The sequence below is a fragment of the Pinus tabuliformis genome, chromosome J (assembly GCF_031772625.1).
Source record: "Pinus tabuliformis cultivar Carrire ecotype Pingquan chromosome J, CPIR1, whole genome shotgun sequence".
In the NCBI taxonomy this organism is placed as follows: domain Eukaryota; kingdom Viridiplantae; phylum Streptophyta; class Pinopsida; order Pinales; family Pinaceae; genus Pinus; species Pinus tabuliformis.
Window position 1 is genome coordinate 417,498,397 of NC_142295.1, and position 11,805 is coordinate 417,510,201.

Below are 11,805 nucleotides of genomic sequence, written 5' to 3' on the forward strand. Positions count from 1 at the left end.
CTCATTGGGTCGCTCATGTATTTGGTCAATGCTAGGCCAGGCATTTGTTTCACTGTCAACACCCTTAGTCAGTTCATGGTGGAACCAAAAAACGTATTGGGCAACAACTAGGCACATTCTTAGATATGTGAGTGGAACTATCGGATATGGGCTGAAATACACCCGAGGAGATGACGTCAGATTGAGCAGATTCACAGATGCAGATTGGGCAGGTAGTTCAGTAGACTGGAAAAGTACCTCCGGGTATTGCTTCAGCGTTGGATCACGAATGATCTCTTGGTGTAGCAGGAAGCAGAAATCGGTAGCTCTGAGCTCAGCAGAAGCAGCATATATGGCGGCCAACACTACTACGTGTGAAGTTATATGGCTTAGAAAACTGCTTATGATTTTGTTCAAGAAGAGGATGGAAGCGACCAATGTTTACTACAATAATCAGAGTTGTATCAAACTCTCTGAGAATCCAGTATTTCATGATCGGTCGAAGCACATTGATATCAGATGTCACTTTATCAGAGATTGTGTTCAACGTGGGGCAGTATTTCCCCACAAGAGATCAGGTAGTAGACATACTCACAAGGGCTCTAGGAAAAGCTAAGTTCACCCAGTTCAGGGAGCAAATGGGTATGGTAGAGAACTCGTTTCAATAGCATAAACAGATGGTTTCTCAGTTGCAACAACAACAAATGAGTGGGAGTTGCAATGCAGATGCAGTAGTTGGCAACAATATTCAGGGACAACAGCAGCACAGATGCAACATTTGCGCAGTAATTGGTGGGCAAGGATGTCTAACATCAGCGACGCAGAAGGAGATGTTACAGACTCAAGGTGATACTTCAGCAGGTTGCATTACTAGGGCACATTCCTCGCTAAGAGGGAGCTTTGATTTCTGGTAGCATTGAATGTGCTCTAAGCCTCAAAATTTGTAGGGAGGCTAGGACACATGTATTCCCGAATACCCAGCAATCGTTTTGGGAAATTCCACTCGGAGATAGTTTTATTAAAATAACTAATTATTTTTAATGGATGCCTAAGTCTAAACCTAGGAAATTAAAATAATTGAAGGGTATTAATTAAAATGGGTGTGAAACTTCTAGAAGAAGACAAGGATCAAGTCAAAATGGTCTAAGCCATTGACTAGAATCTAATTTGGGTTGTTGATTGATCAATGAGAGGATTATAAGGACTTCGATAGGCATTTGGAAGACACACCAGGCAGATACGCAGCTGCCCAAGTAGATCAATTTTCTCACTGGCTCAAGTTCGGCAAGAGGAAATTGAATCAGAGGGTGAGTTGTAGGTGAGAGAGAGAGGGTATCAGCAATAGTCAAGAGTGCAGGAAACAACCGAAAGAGGTAGCGCAGATCACCCACGCAGAGGCAGTGACGTAGGGACAACACAGTCACTGTGCAGAGGGTGACGTCATGTGGCTACAATGAGGGTTGTAGGTCCTCTCAAGTGTCAGAAATTCACTTTGGAGTGGAGAAATTTGTTTGTAAAGTTTCTCTCAGTGATTCTTCTTCTATTCTGCTATCTGTAGATTGTACATGAGATTTTGCTGAAGAATAATAAAAGAAACCCTCATCTACTGCACCGGTTTTCCCACATTGGGTTTTTCCGAGGGAAATTGCCCAAAAATAGCTATGTTAATGTATTATTGTTGTGCTAGTATTTTCCTTGCATTTATTTTCCACAGTAATTAATTTGTGAAGACTGTAGTGTATGTTTTTTGATATTTGTCGTAGACAACTGCAAATAATTTGTTTCAATAAATTAACAAATAGAAGAAATATTATCAGTTGCTGCAATAAGATTTGGAATTTCCAGATTTTCACAAGAAGTAAATCCCTAAGATTTGTGTCCTTAAAGGACTAAGGAACAGCTAGAGTATAAGAAGACCCAAAGGAGCTAAGGAGCAACAGTGCGCAGTTGAGAGTTGTTCACAAACGGAGTTGTGAACAACTCAATAGGAGTCTTGATATGTTGATGCGTTGAAGGACGAACAATTATCTAGAGAGCAAGTGAAGCTGAGTTCAGTGACCTAATGGAGTTGGTTCATTGATAGAGGCAAATTGGAGTTGCTGCAGATTGGAAGCCGAAGGACCGGGCAGGTGTGTTCAGTGTACGACCGAGAGGAGATGAGAGAGCGCACTACATCAGCTAAAGGTTTAGTGTATCTTGTTCAGGGTAGATTGGTTGTCGAAGTGACTAACACCAAACCCTAGTTGTATATCTTTGTATCAGTGGATGTATGAGGGCTATTATCCCTGTTATGGGAGCCCTAGACAGTTGTATTAACAGTTTGATTAATATAACGAAGTTGGGTTGTAAAAATTGTAAAAAGTTGTCTATATTTTTGCGAATGTTGACTTACTGCTATTTATTGTTTGGCTGTGCAAAGTAGTTTGTTGTGATACTTGGATTGATAGTGTCAGTGATTGTAAGATTCTAACCTAAACTCCAGTATCACAGAAAAGCAACAGGAAGTAGAGATCCAGAGGTGATTTTCCTCAATTTTCCAGTATCCAATAAGCAAGAAAGGAGGAAGCCGAATTGTCTACAAAGGAGGTTGATTTGTTCAGTGCAAGTTAGCCAGGATCCCCAGTGTGAGTTTCTTGAAGAGGTTCGTTTCAGTTGCAGGAGGCCGGATCAGTATCCTGAAAGCAGAGCAAGTCATTTCCAGAGGCAGAGGGAGGCAGTACGACTCACCTGGAAGGGTTCCAGGGGATATCCCAGTTCATCCAGAGCCACCAGTGTGCATTCTGGGAAAAGGTGCAAATAGCCTAGAGGAGGTTGTTGAATTTTCTAAGTCTATCTGTTAGAAAATTAATTTGTATTCTGCTGGTTTATTTCTTCTACTTGTAAATTTTGAACAAGTTATTTAAAAGCATTTAAATACTGAAATAAACACAATACAGTCACAACATTTACAGATAATCAGCTGAAAGAAAACAAACACACAATTGACATCGTTATTTTTGGAAAAATGTCCCCGAAAAAACCCAATGCGGGAAAACCGGTGCAGCTATTATGAGGGTATATTATTATGCAGTATTTCCTTGAGTACAACTGGGTGCCTAACCGGCTCACCCGACAGAGAAAAATTACACAGCAGCAAGACCTCTATATTCGGAAACAAGTATTAAAACTTGTCCCATGAAATCCTCTTCGGTGACTCTGAAGCTCAGCACTGGCCCTTCTGGCCTCTGCGTCAGCCTCCTGTTGACCTATTTCAACCCTAGGACCCTCTGCGTCAGGCTGCTGAGGCACTGCGCAGCCTCTGGGACCCTCTACGTCACTCCAACAGCCTCTGCGTGGATGACGCAGTCCCTCTGGCCTCTGTGCTGTCTCTATTGGGCTCTGCGTAGCCTGAACTAGTTGCTTCTTTCGCTCTCTCTGCTTCTGTGCTGGTCTTTCAGTACTGTCTTTGCCTCTCTGTCCAGTACTCACTGCTCCTCGCTGTTGATCACTGATTCACTTTTTCTTAGCAACCCCGCTATAGCAAAATGAATGACTAATCACTCTGGTGTTTCTTCCAACTGACCCTCAAGCCTCCTCTTATACTTTTCTTATTGGTCCTTCAACGACCGAGATTAAATCTCTAATCAACAGCTAAGATTAGATTTGGCTTGATCCATGACTTTTGGAACCTTCTAACCCAATTTTATATTAATACCCATTAATATTTTATTTTTCCTAAGTTTAGACTTAGGAACTCCATTAAAAATATTAATTAGTTTAATATCTCCCAAACCAGTTAGAATCTGCCCAAACCAGTTCTGGGTCTTGGAGATCTCATGTGCTTTAGCCTCTCCACCAGTTTTCATGGCTATATCACATCTGATGCTACCCCAAATCAACACTCCCTCTTAGAAAAGACAGTGTTCTAATAATACTCCACACTGAGCATCACTTTGATTATCCGACACAGGTACCTGTGCTGATGCTAGGCCTCCCCGCCTAACATCCTCTGCACTGCTGCATCTTGTACTGCTGCCCATGGCCCTGCCACTGCCACTGTTTCATTTGTACGACAACCCCCTCTGCATCCGTGTTTGTGCTGGTCCATTCTCCCAACATTGCATCTGCGCTAGATCCACTTCTCATCATGCTACATCATGCTACTGCCTACTGCTACTACACTTCAACTCAGTTACTGAGAAGTAAGTAACTGATCCACCCAACTTTTGACATCCCTGTCAGGCTAGAAACACTCCCGATGCCGAAGCTCTCTCTGCTGCTAACAAGTGCTCCCTCTACTGACCTTTGCGTTGCTGCAACAACTCCCTGCATCTCACACCATTTCACACCTCTCTGTGCCATCCTGCACTGGTGCAACACTCCCGTGCCTCTCTCACTGTTGCAGCCTGCTAGCCTCGCGCTACCCAGGGACTCCTGCACTGTAGCACTCTCGCTTCATCCGCATCCGTTTCTATTGACATCCACCAGTCCTGCTACTCCTCTTCGGGGCTCCCGTAGCAAGGTATACTCCAAGAGGTTGGGTACCTCAAGGATCCTGCCCCTCATCGCCTGTAGTCCTCCTTACTACAGTTTGATGTCTTCCCATTTCTTCTCAAGTGGCACATGAGCACTCATGGCACAATTGTCAGCCTCCTCAACTTCTTTCTCCGCCTTCACTGGCGTTGCCTTAAAGTCAGAAGCCTCTCCCTTACTCTTCTTCCTCGAACACTAGTTCGCATAGTGACCCAGTTCCTTACAATGGAAGCACTTGACTTTAGAGAGGTCCTTCTTCTTCCTCTTCTCTTGCTTTCCCGCAGATGCTAGAGCTACATCCTCTTCCTCTTCCTTCTTGATCTGGACTCCTTTGTTCCTACTTCCCGTCTTGGTTAGTCGTCTGATCTCCTCTTGGTGAAGTGCCACCCACAGTTCTTCACAATCTGGAGGACTTGCCCTGCCCAGTATGCTCTGGACAAATGTCTCCCACTCTTCGAAGACTGCGTTAAGTGCGGTCCTCACCATCAACTCCTAATCTGGCGTGGCCCCTATGGAAGTCAGTTGGTCCCGGATCTCCTTCAACCAACCGAGGAAGAGATCTATCTGGTCCCACTTTTGCATCTGGTATGACCTTAGCTGATTCTCAAGGATCATCTTCCTCTGCACGGAAGTATGTTGGTACAATGTCTTCAAAGTGTCCCACATCTCCTTTGCCGTTTCCTTCTCGGTAATATGTTGGACCACATGATCCTTGACCCCATCAAGGATGATGCACTTTGCCTTAGCCATTGCCTCCTTGTACCTTTCATTAGCTACGGGGTCAAGTGGGATAGCCATTACTCTCAAGGTGAAGCCCTTGATACGATGTTTGTCTAGAATGGACAAGATCCTGGCCTTCTAGACCACAAAGTTGGATGCTCTGTCCAGCCTGTCCTAATCTCTTAACCCATTCACGGCCATCTCTCTCCTCTTCTTTGTCGAATCCTCCGAGTCTCTCTACTTCCTGCCTGGAATTTCTCAGTTCGACTCCTGCTGAGTCTCTCTACTTCCTATCTGGAAGTTCTCAATTCGACTCCTCCGAGTCTCTCTACTTCCCGTTTGGAAGTTCCCTTCTAGACTCCCTCTGAGTCCCATTTCTCTCCAAGAAATCCTTCTGCCAACCGTCAAGTTGCCCCTCTCTGATCGTCTGTGCAACTGCAACATTGATCCAGATTCCTTGGCTAGAAATCCACCTCGGCAACAACTCCCTCTACCTTGGTTTTTCCTTGTTAGGTATTGTTCTGACCATAGTACCTCACCAGCGTCACTCCCGCAAACTGCCTACAGCTTCCTTTGCCCTAGCAACTGAAGGATTGAGTCTCTTGGCTCTGTGCAATCCCGACACCGGCCAAATAGATCCCTCAGCCAACTGCGTTGGCCCTCCTGGCCTCTGCGTGAGCCTGTTTCTGCCCTCCTCAGCCAACTACATCGGCCCTCCTGACCTCTGCGTGAGCCTGTTTCTACCCTCCTCAACCTCTGCGCTAGCCTCTCTCAAGCCCAGACTGATGATGCAGTCCCTTTGCGTCAACCCTTCCTTTGTCGCTTCTGCAAGGATCAACTACTGTCACTCGGGACATCTGATCTGCTGCAAATGCTTTGCTTAGCTGATGCCTTCAGCTTTCCTGTGATTTGCAACCACACTTTGATACCATGTTGAATTTTCTCAGTCTATTCGTTAGAAAATTAATCTATTTTCTGCTGGTTTATTTCTTCTACTTGTAAATTCTGAACAAGTTATTTAAAAACATTTAAATACTAAAATAAACACAATACAGTCACAACATCAATAGATCATCAGCTGAAAGAAAACAAACACACAAGTGACACCATTATTTTTGGACAAATGTCCTCGGAAAAACCCAATGCGGGAAAACCGATGCAGCTATTCTGAGGGTATATTATTATGCAGTATTTCCTTGAGTACAACTGGGTGCCTAACCGGCTCACCCGACAGAGAAAAATACACGGCAGCAATACCTCTATATTCGGAAACAGGTATTCAGAAAACCTGTCCCATGAAACCCTCTTTGGTGACTCTGAAGCTCAACGCTGGCCCTTCTGGCCTTTACGTCAGCCTCCTGCTGACCTGCGTCAGCCCCAAGACCCTCTGCGTCAGCCCTCTGAGGCACTACACAGCCTCTAGGACCCTCTGCTCGCTCCAGCAGGCTCTGCGTGGATGACGCACTGCCTCTTGCCTTTGTGTTGTCTCTGTTGGGCTCTGCGTGGCCTGAACTGGCTGCTGCTCTCACTCTCTTTGCTTTTGTGTTGGTCTCTCAGTACTGTCTCTGCCTCTCTGTCCAGTACTCACTGCCCCTCGCTGCTAATCACTGATTCACTTTTGCTTAGCAACCCCACTCTAGCAAAATGAATGACTGATCACTCTGGTGTTTCTTCCGACTGACCCTCAAGCCTCCTCTTATACTTTTCTCGTTGGTCCTTCAACGACCGAGATTAAATCTTAATCAATGGATAAGATTAGATTTGGCTTGATCCATGACTTTTGGAACCTTCTAGCCCAGTTTTATATTAATACCCGTTAATATTTTATTTTTCCTAAGTTTAGACTTAGGAACTCCATTAAAAATATTAATTATTTTAATATCTCCCAAACTAGTTAGAACCTACCCAAACCATTTCCGAGTCTTGGAGATCTCATGTTCTTTAGCCTCTCCACCAATTTTCATGGCTAGAGCACATCCGATGCTACCCCAAATCAAAAGAGGTGTGAGTGGCTAGAGAGAGGCCAGTTTGATTGCAGAGGGAGATAGAATGTGTCTAACATATGTTTCCAATATATTGCCCGAGTTTTGCTAGTGGGGAAACCAGTTGTAATTATTCTCCCAAATCGCTGCATAATAATAAAACCCTCATCTGCTGCACCGGTTTTCCCTTCGGGGTTTTTCCGGGGACAGTTGTCCAAAAACAACTATGTCAATTTTATTTTGTGTGTGTTTATCTATTTCTCGGTTCCTATTTTATTTCTACAGCGTATTCTATTTGTGAAGAATTGCAATGTGAATTATTCGCTATTTATCGTAATGATAATTACATAAGACAAATGAATTGTTAAAGTTAGGAGAATAATATCCAGTTGCTACAGTTCAAGAATTTTCACATAGGGAAATTCTCATTCAATGGCCATGTCAACAACCAAATGGTTATCCTCCTTCAAGCAATGTTTACTCATTTAAGTGATGAAGCTGATTAAGTTACAAACTTTAGGATACCCTAGTTCACTCATTGCAAGGATGCAAGGGACATCTCTTGTGCACATGTGGCTCAACATCACATAGGAAACTTTGTTCTTCAACATGGAGGTCTTTTCTTCTTCCAATCACTACAACCAAACACCCTCTATTGCACACACTTATATTTTCATTAGACGATTGCCTTCCAAGATGATAGGCCAATCTACTGGAATTCAAGTATTAGCTAGACACCTACTTTTGTTACTTTATCCTTTTCTTTCAACATTTATCGAAGAGTTACTTTAACACTCACACTTTGTACCTATATTGGGTGTAAACTTTTAGTCCCATTGACCTACATTTGTGGTCGTTTGTTGGACATTAATAAAAATAATCGTATCTTATCAACACATAGCTCTTATAGACTGCGACATATTTTGTTCAAAGGCATGTACCATTTGTATAAATCAAGGACAATTTCCTCTTAGGGTGAGGAATTGATGAGACTTAGTCTCTAATTCCCAGTGGGTTTAGTTTGATTATTTACCATATTCTTGTTTACTCATTTTATACTTTATATTATAATTCACTACTTCATTGTAAATATTTGATAGGTGAGGTCAAAGATGATCATCACCTAAATATGTATTTATAATTGTAACCCTAGGGAACTTGGTCAAAGATGATCACTCAACCAATTTTGTAGTTTTAAAAATCTGAACACAATATGGAGGGTTCTGACGTAAAATAGTTCCACAGTCTCTTATGCTTGTCACCAATCAAACATTCATTAAGGTCTAATGTGGTAAATTGAATTGCTTTGTAATATTCCATATGGTTCAGTCTAGAAAGATGGGAGAGCTTGCTTATCCAAGTCCTTAGTTCAATATCTTCACTAATACCATCAAACTTAGAAATGGGGACCCTCTTAAATGACCTTTAGTTAATATAGTTACCCTTCTGATTTTCTTGATTGCCTTGATATGTATGATTTTCCACTTATTTGTTAAAATTCTTTGCAAGAGGGTTCCAATCATGATCATGATGGCCAACCTCTCTGATTTTGGAGTCTTCAATGACCTTCACCACTGCTCTCTTCTTCTCATTTCCTTCTTTCCATGGCCACATTGAACAAACATATGGCTTGATTTGTTTCTTCTATAGTGTGTGTTACCCCATCCAAGGGTTTTCTTATGGCTTCCTTCATTGTTAATGAAAAATTAATTTTATTTTATTTTCAGTTATTATGAATGGTAAAAAATGGAGCGATTGTTGGTGTTTTGCCAAGAGGCCGAGAAAGTCCTCTTATACCACTGTTATGATCCTAACTTGATCACAACTGATAGAGAATGAAAAAATTGGCAAAATAAACAATTTCTATTCAATGCACAACCTAAGAGCCAACAAGAGCTTAAAAGGCTCTAGTAACAACATGCTGCATCAATAAAGGATTGGAAAAGGTTTTGAATACAACATAAAATAATATGTAATTACATGCAATTAAAACAATGGATTAGTACATTTTTTTATTATAAAATGTTTTTCAGCAACAATTTAGAGTACTGCAACACCTGTTCTAGAAACTAGGCAAAAAAAATGTAGTGGGCAAAGTTAAGGATATCTTCCTGTAAAGGAACTCTTGAACAGTATATAAATAAAAGAAAACTTTCTTGAGAAGGTATGGATGCCAAATTGGGCTCAGATTGTTCATGCTACAGTATAGTGGCCAAAGAGTTGGTCTCTCAAGTCCGCCTGCAATAAAACATCTCAACATCATAGCCTCTTTGATATTCATGGCCTGTTTAAAATTTCCTCTCCCTCATAGGTGGTTTGACATCCATGCAATATCTTTAATATAACTAATTTTAAAGTGAATTGTGGCAATAAATGTCCCACCAACCACGAGATATCATAAAACCCCAAGGACTAACATAAAGTACAAACAACTAGCATAAAGCTCTAATGACTTTGTTAAAGTAGCGATGGCTAAAGGACTAACATTTAAGCGCAAATGACTAACATTAAAGTATATTATGATTTATCTTTAGGAATCATAACACTTTTATGTATAAACTTTAGAATATATACATTATTATTTATGGAATCTCCAATTGTTTAACAATCCTGCCTTACTGGAGTGCTGGTGTCCTGTGTGTGCAGAGATCTATCTTACAACCATTTTTCAGGAGCTCTTCCAACATGGATTGGTGACAAGAATTTGAAAGTGTATGCAAAGAGCAGTAATTTCTGATAGAAATTCATCAGCTGATTTTTCAAAATAACCGAAAAAGAAATTTGCTATAGCTCTGTCGACTCTTCTTTCTTCTCCCTCTCTTTGTGTATCACCACTTGTCTTTATTTCCATCTGTTATGCTTAGCAGTGTCCTTCTGTACTAGTAAATGTCAACATCCGTTGTAAGGTGTGCTAATCGACAAGTTTATTTCTGTCAACAACACTATATATTATAATGTGATATCATGACGTGCAGGAATTTGGTGGGAAATTACTTCACAACAAATGAAACTGATAATAGGTAGCATGTTCTCTTTCTATCTCATATTTTATTTTATTTATTAAAGAGTAAGAAAAGGAAAACAATGGAATTCACACAGAAACTATTATTTATTTCTAAATCAGGGAAAAGAGCTAGACTTTAGTTGACAACACAAAGTCATCGATCTAATATTTACTCAGGCATCTAGGCATTAGTCTGAAATCTGTGTACTGATAGATTGAATTTTTATCTGATTTGTATATTTTTGAATATAAATAGGTGTTTCTTTTAGGCTATAATAATAGTGAATAATCATTCTAGCTGATTATCATCAACAATTTCTTTATTCCAGCCCTTCCACGAGAGGATTAAGTTGCCTCCAACGGACCTTTCCTTGCAATAGAGGAGCTCCACGTTGTGAGTTATTCTGGTTGTTTCCCTTTTAAGTACAATAAATTGCATTTTCCAAAAGGTTTTCTGTTTTATTTCCATGTGATCCTAACAATTTAGGATCTTACAGTTACCAAGTTGGGTTTGACCATTTATGGAGATCGGGTTTCTAACAATGAGACTAACAAAATTTAAGGTTTTCTTTTTCTCATGTTCCTTTTTAGTACGTTTTCATATGTATCTTGTCTTTATTTATAAATTACTACAATGTATGATAAGACAAAGATTATAATCCAACGGATTCAATACTCTCATACCATTCCCATCATTTATTTAACCTTCGATCTTCCTTCTTGATCTCCACTGACAAGATTCAGTAATGAGCTCTTTGCAGAATTCAATACAATTTTTCAAATTCTCCTCCATTTTAAGAATGAGAACTTTACTAGTGGCAGTATTTAATTTTTCTATAACCCCATCCTTGCCTCATATGTTTCCACATTAAAATTTATACTGAAACTAAAAATCTGACCTAAATGATTCGTACATAAAAGAACCTTCTGTTTGGACATTAATGATGTCATTTATCTACCATGTTCTTCCCAAACTTCATCACTTAGCTTCATTATCACTAGATCATGCAAGGAATTGAAGGTAAAGGAGCATTATCTCACTCGTCGATGCATAATCTTTTATTAAGGTTACTTTGGATGCATGTTCACATTCCCCTAGCCATATTTGCATGATCATCTTCATGGGCACCTCTCACATCTTGCAAGACATATTCTACTTCTACATGTTTGGAGGCATGATTTGACATGTTAGAATTCTATATATGTCACTTTTGATGGAACACCCTTTATCTAATGAGGACATGTGGCATTTTAAGTCCTCTACAAGGGTGATTACACTCTTATTAAGGAGCCATCCATTATTCTAGGCTAGTTTTGGGATACATTTTGATTACACTCTTATTAAGTATCCATCCATCATTTTAGAGAAGTTTTGGGGTATATTCATTGCATGGAATTATACTTTGTTGAGGCCTTCCATTACCCTAGCCCATACATGATACATCGTTTTATAAAAATGCTATTAAAAGTGGCTTGGAACCATACTTTGTGGAGTAGCCGGATTAGAAAACTCTAGATGACGATTTAAAAATATTATTTATAATGCATCGGTCCTTCTTTTGTGAGGCATTCCATGGAGAAACCTCTAGAGTGGATCAAATCTTGAGA

At 40.6% G+C, this 11,805-nt stretch overlaps 1 protein-coding gene across 1 annotated transcript in view; it reads left to right on the top strand.

Annotated features, from left to right (window-relative positions):
* LOC149227609 (uncharacterized) overlaps window positions 1-10,774 on the top strand; it is a 317,497-nt gene extending 306,723 nt beyond the window's left edge. The window contains exons 14-17 of the mRNA XM_089377833.1: window positions 9,840-9,905; window positions 10,169-10,213; window positions 10,527-10,591; window positions 10,695-10,774. Coding sequence (XP_089233959.1) covers window positions 9,840-9,905; window positions 10,169-10,213; window positions 10,527-10,591; window positions 10,695-10,759 — 241 coding nt within the window. The 3' untranslated portion in view covers window positions 10,760-10,774. The remainder of the gene's footprint in view (window positions 1-9,839; window positions 9,906-10,168; window positions 10,214-10,526; window positions 10,592-10,694) is intronic.
* Window positions 10,775-11,805: the final 1,031 nt, after the last annotated feature.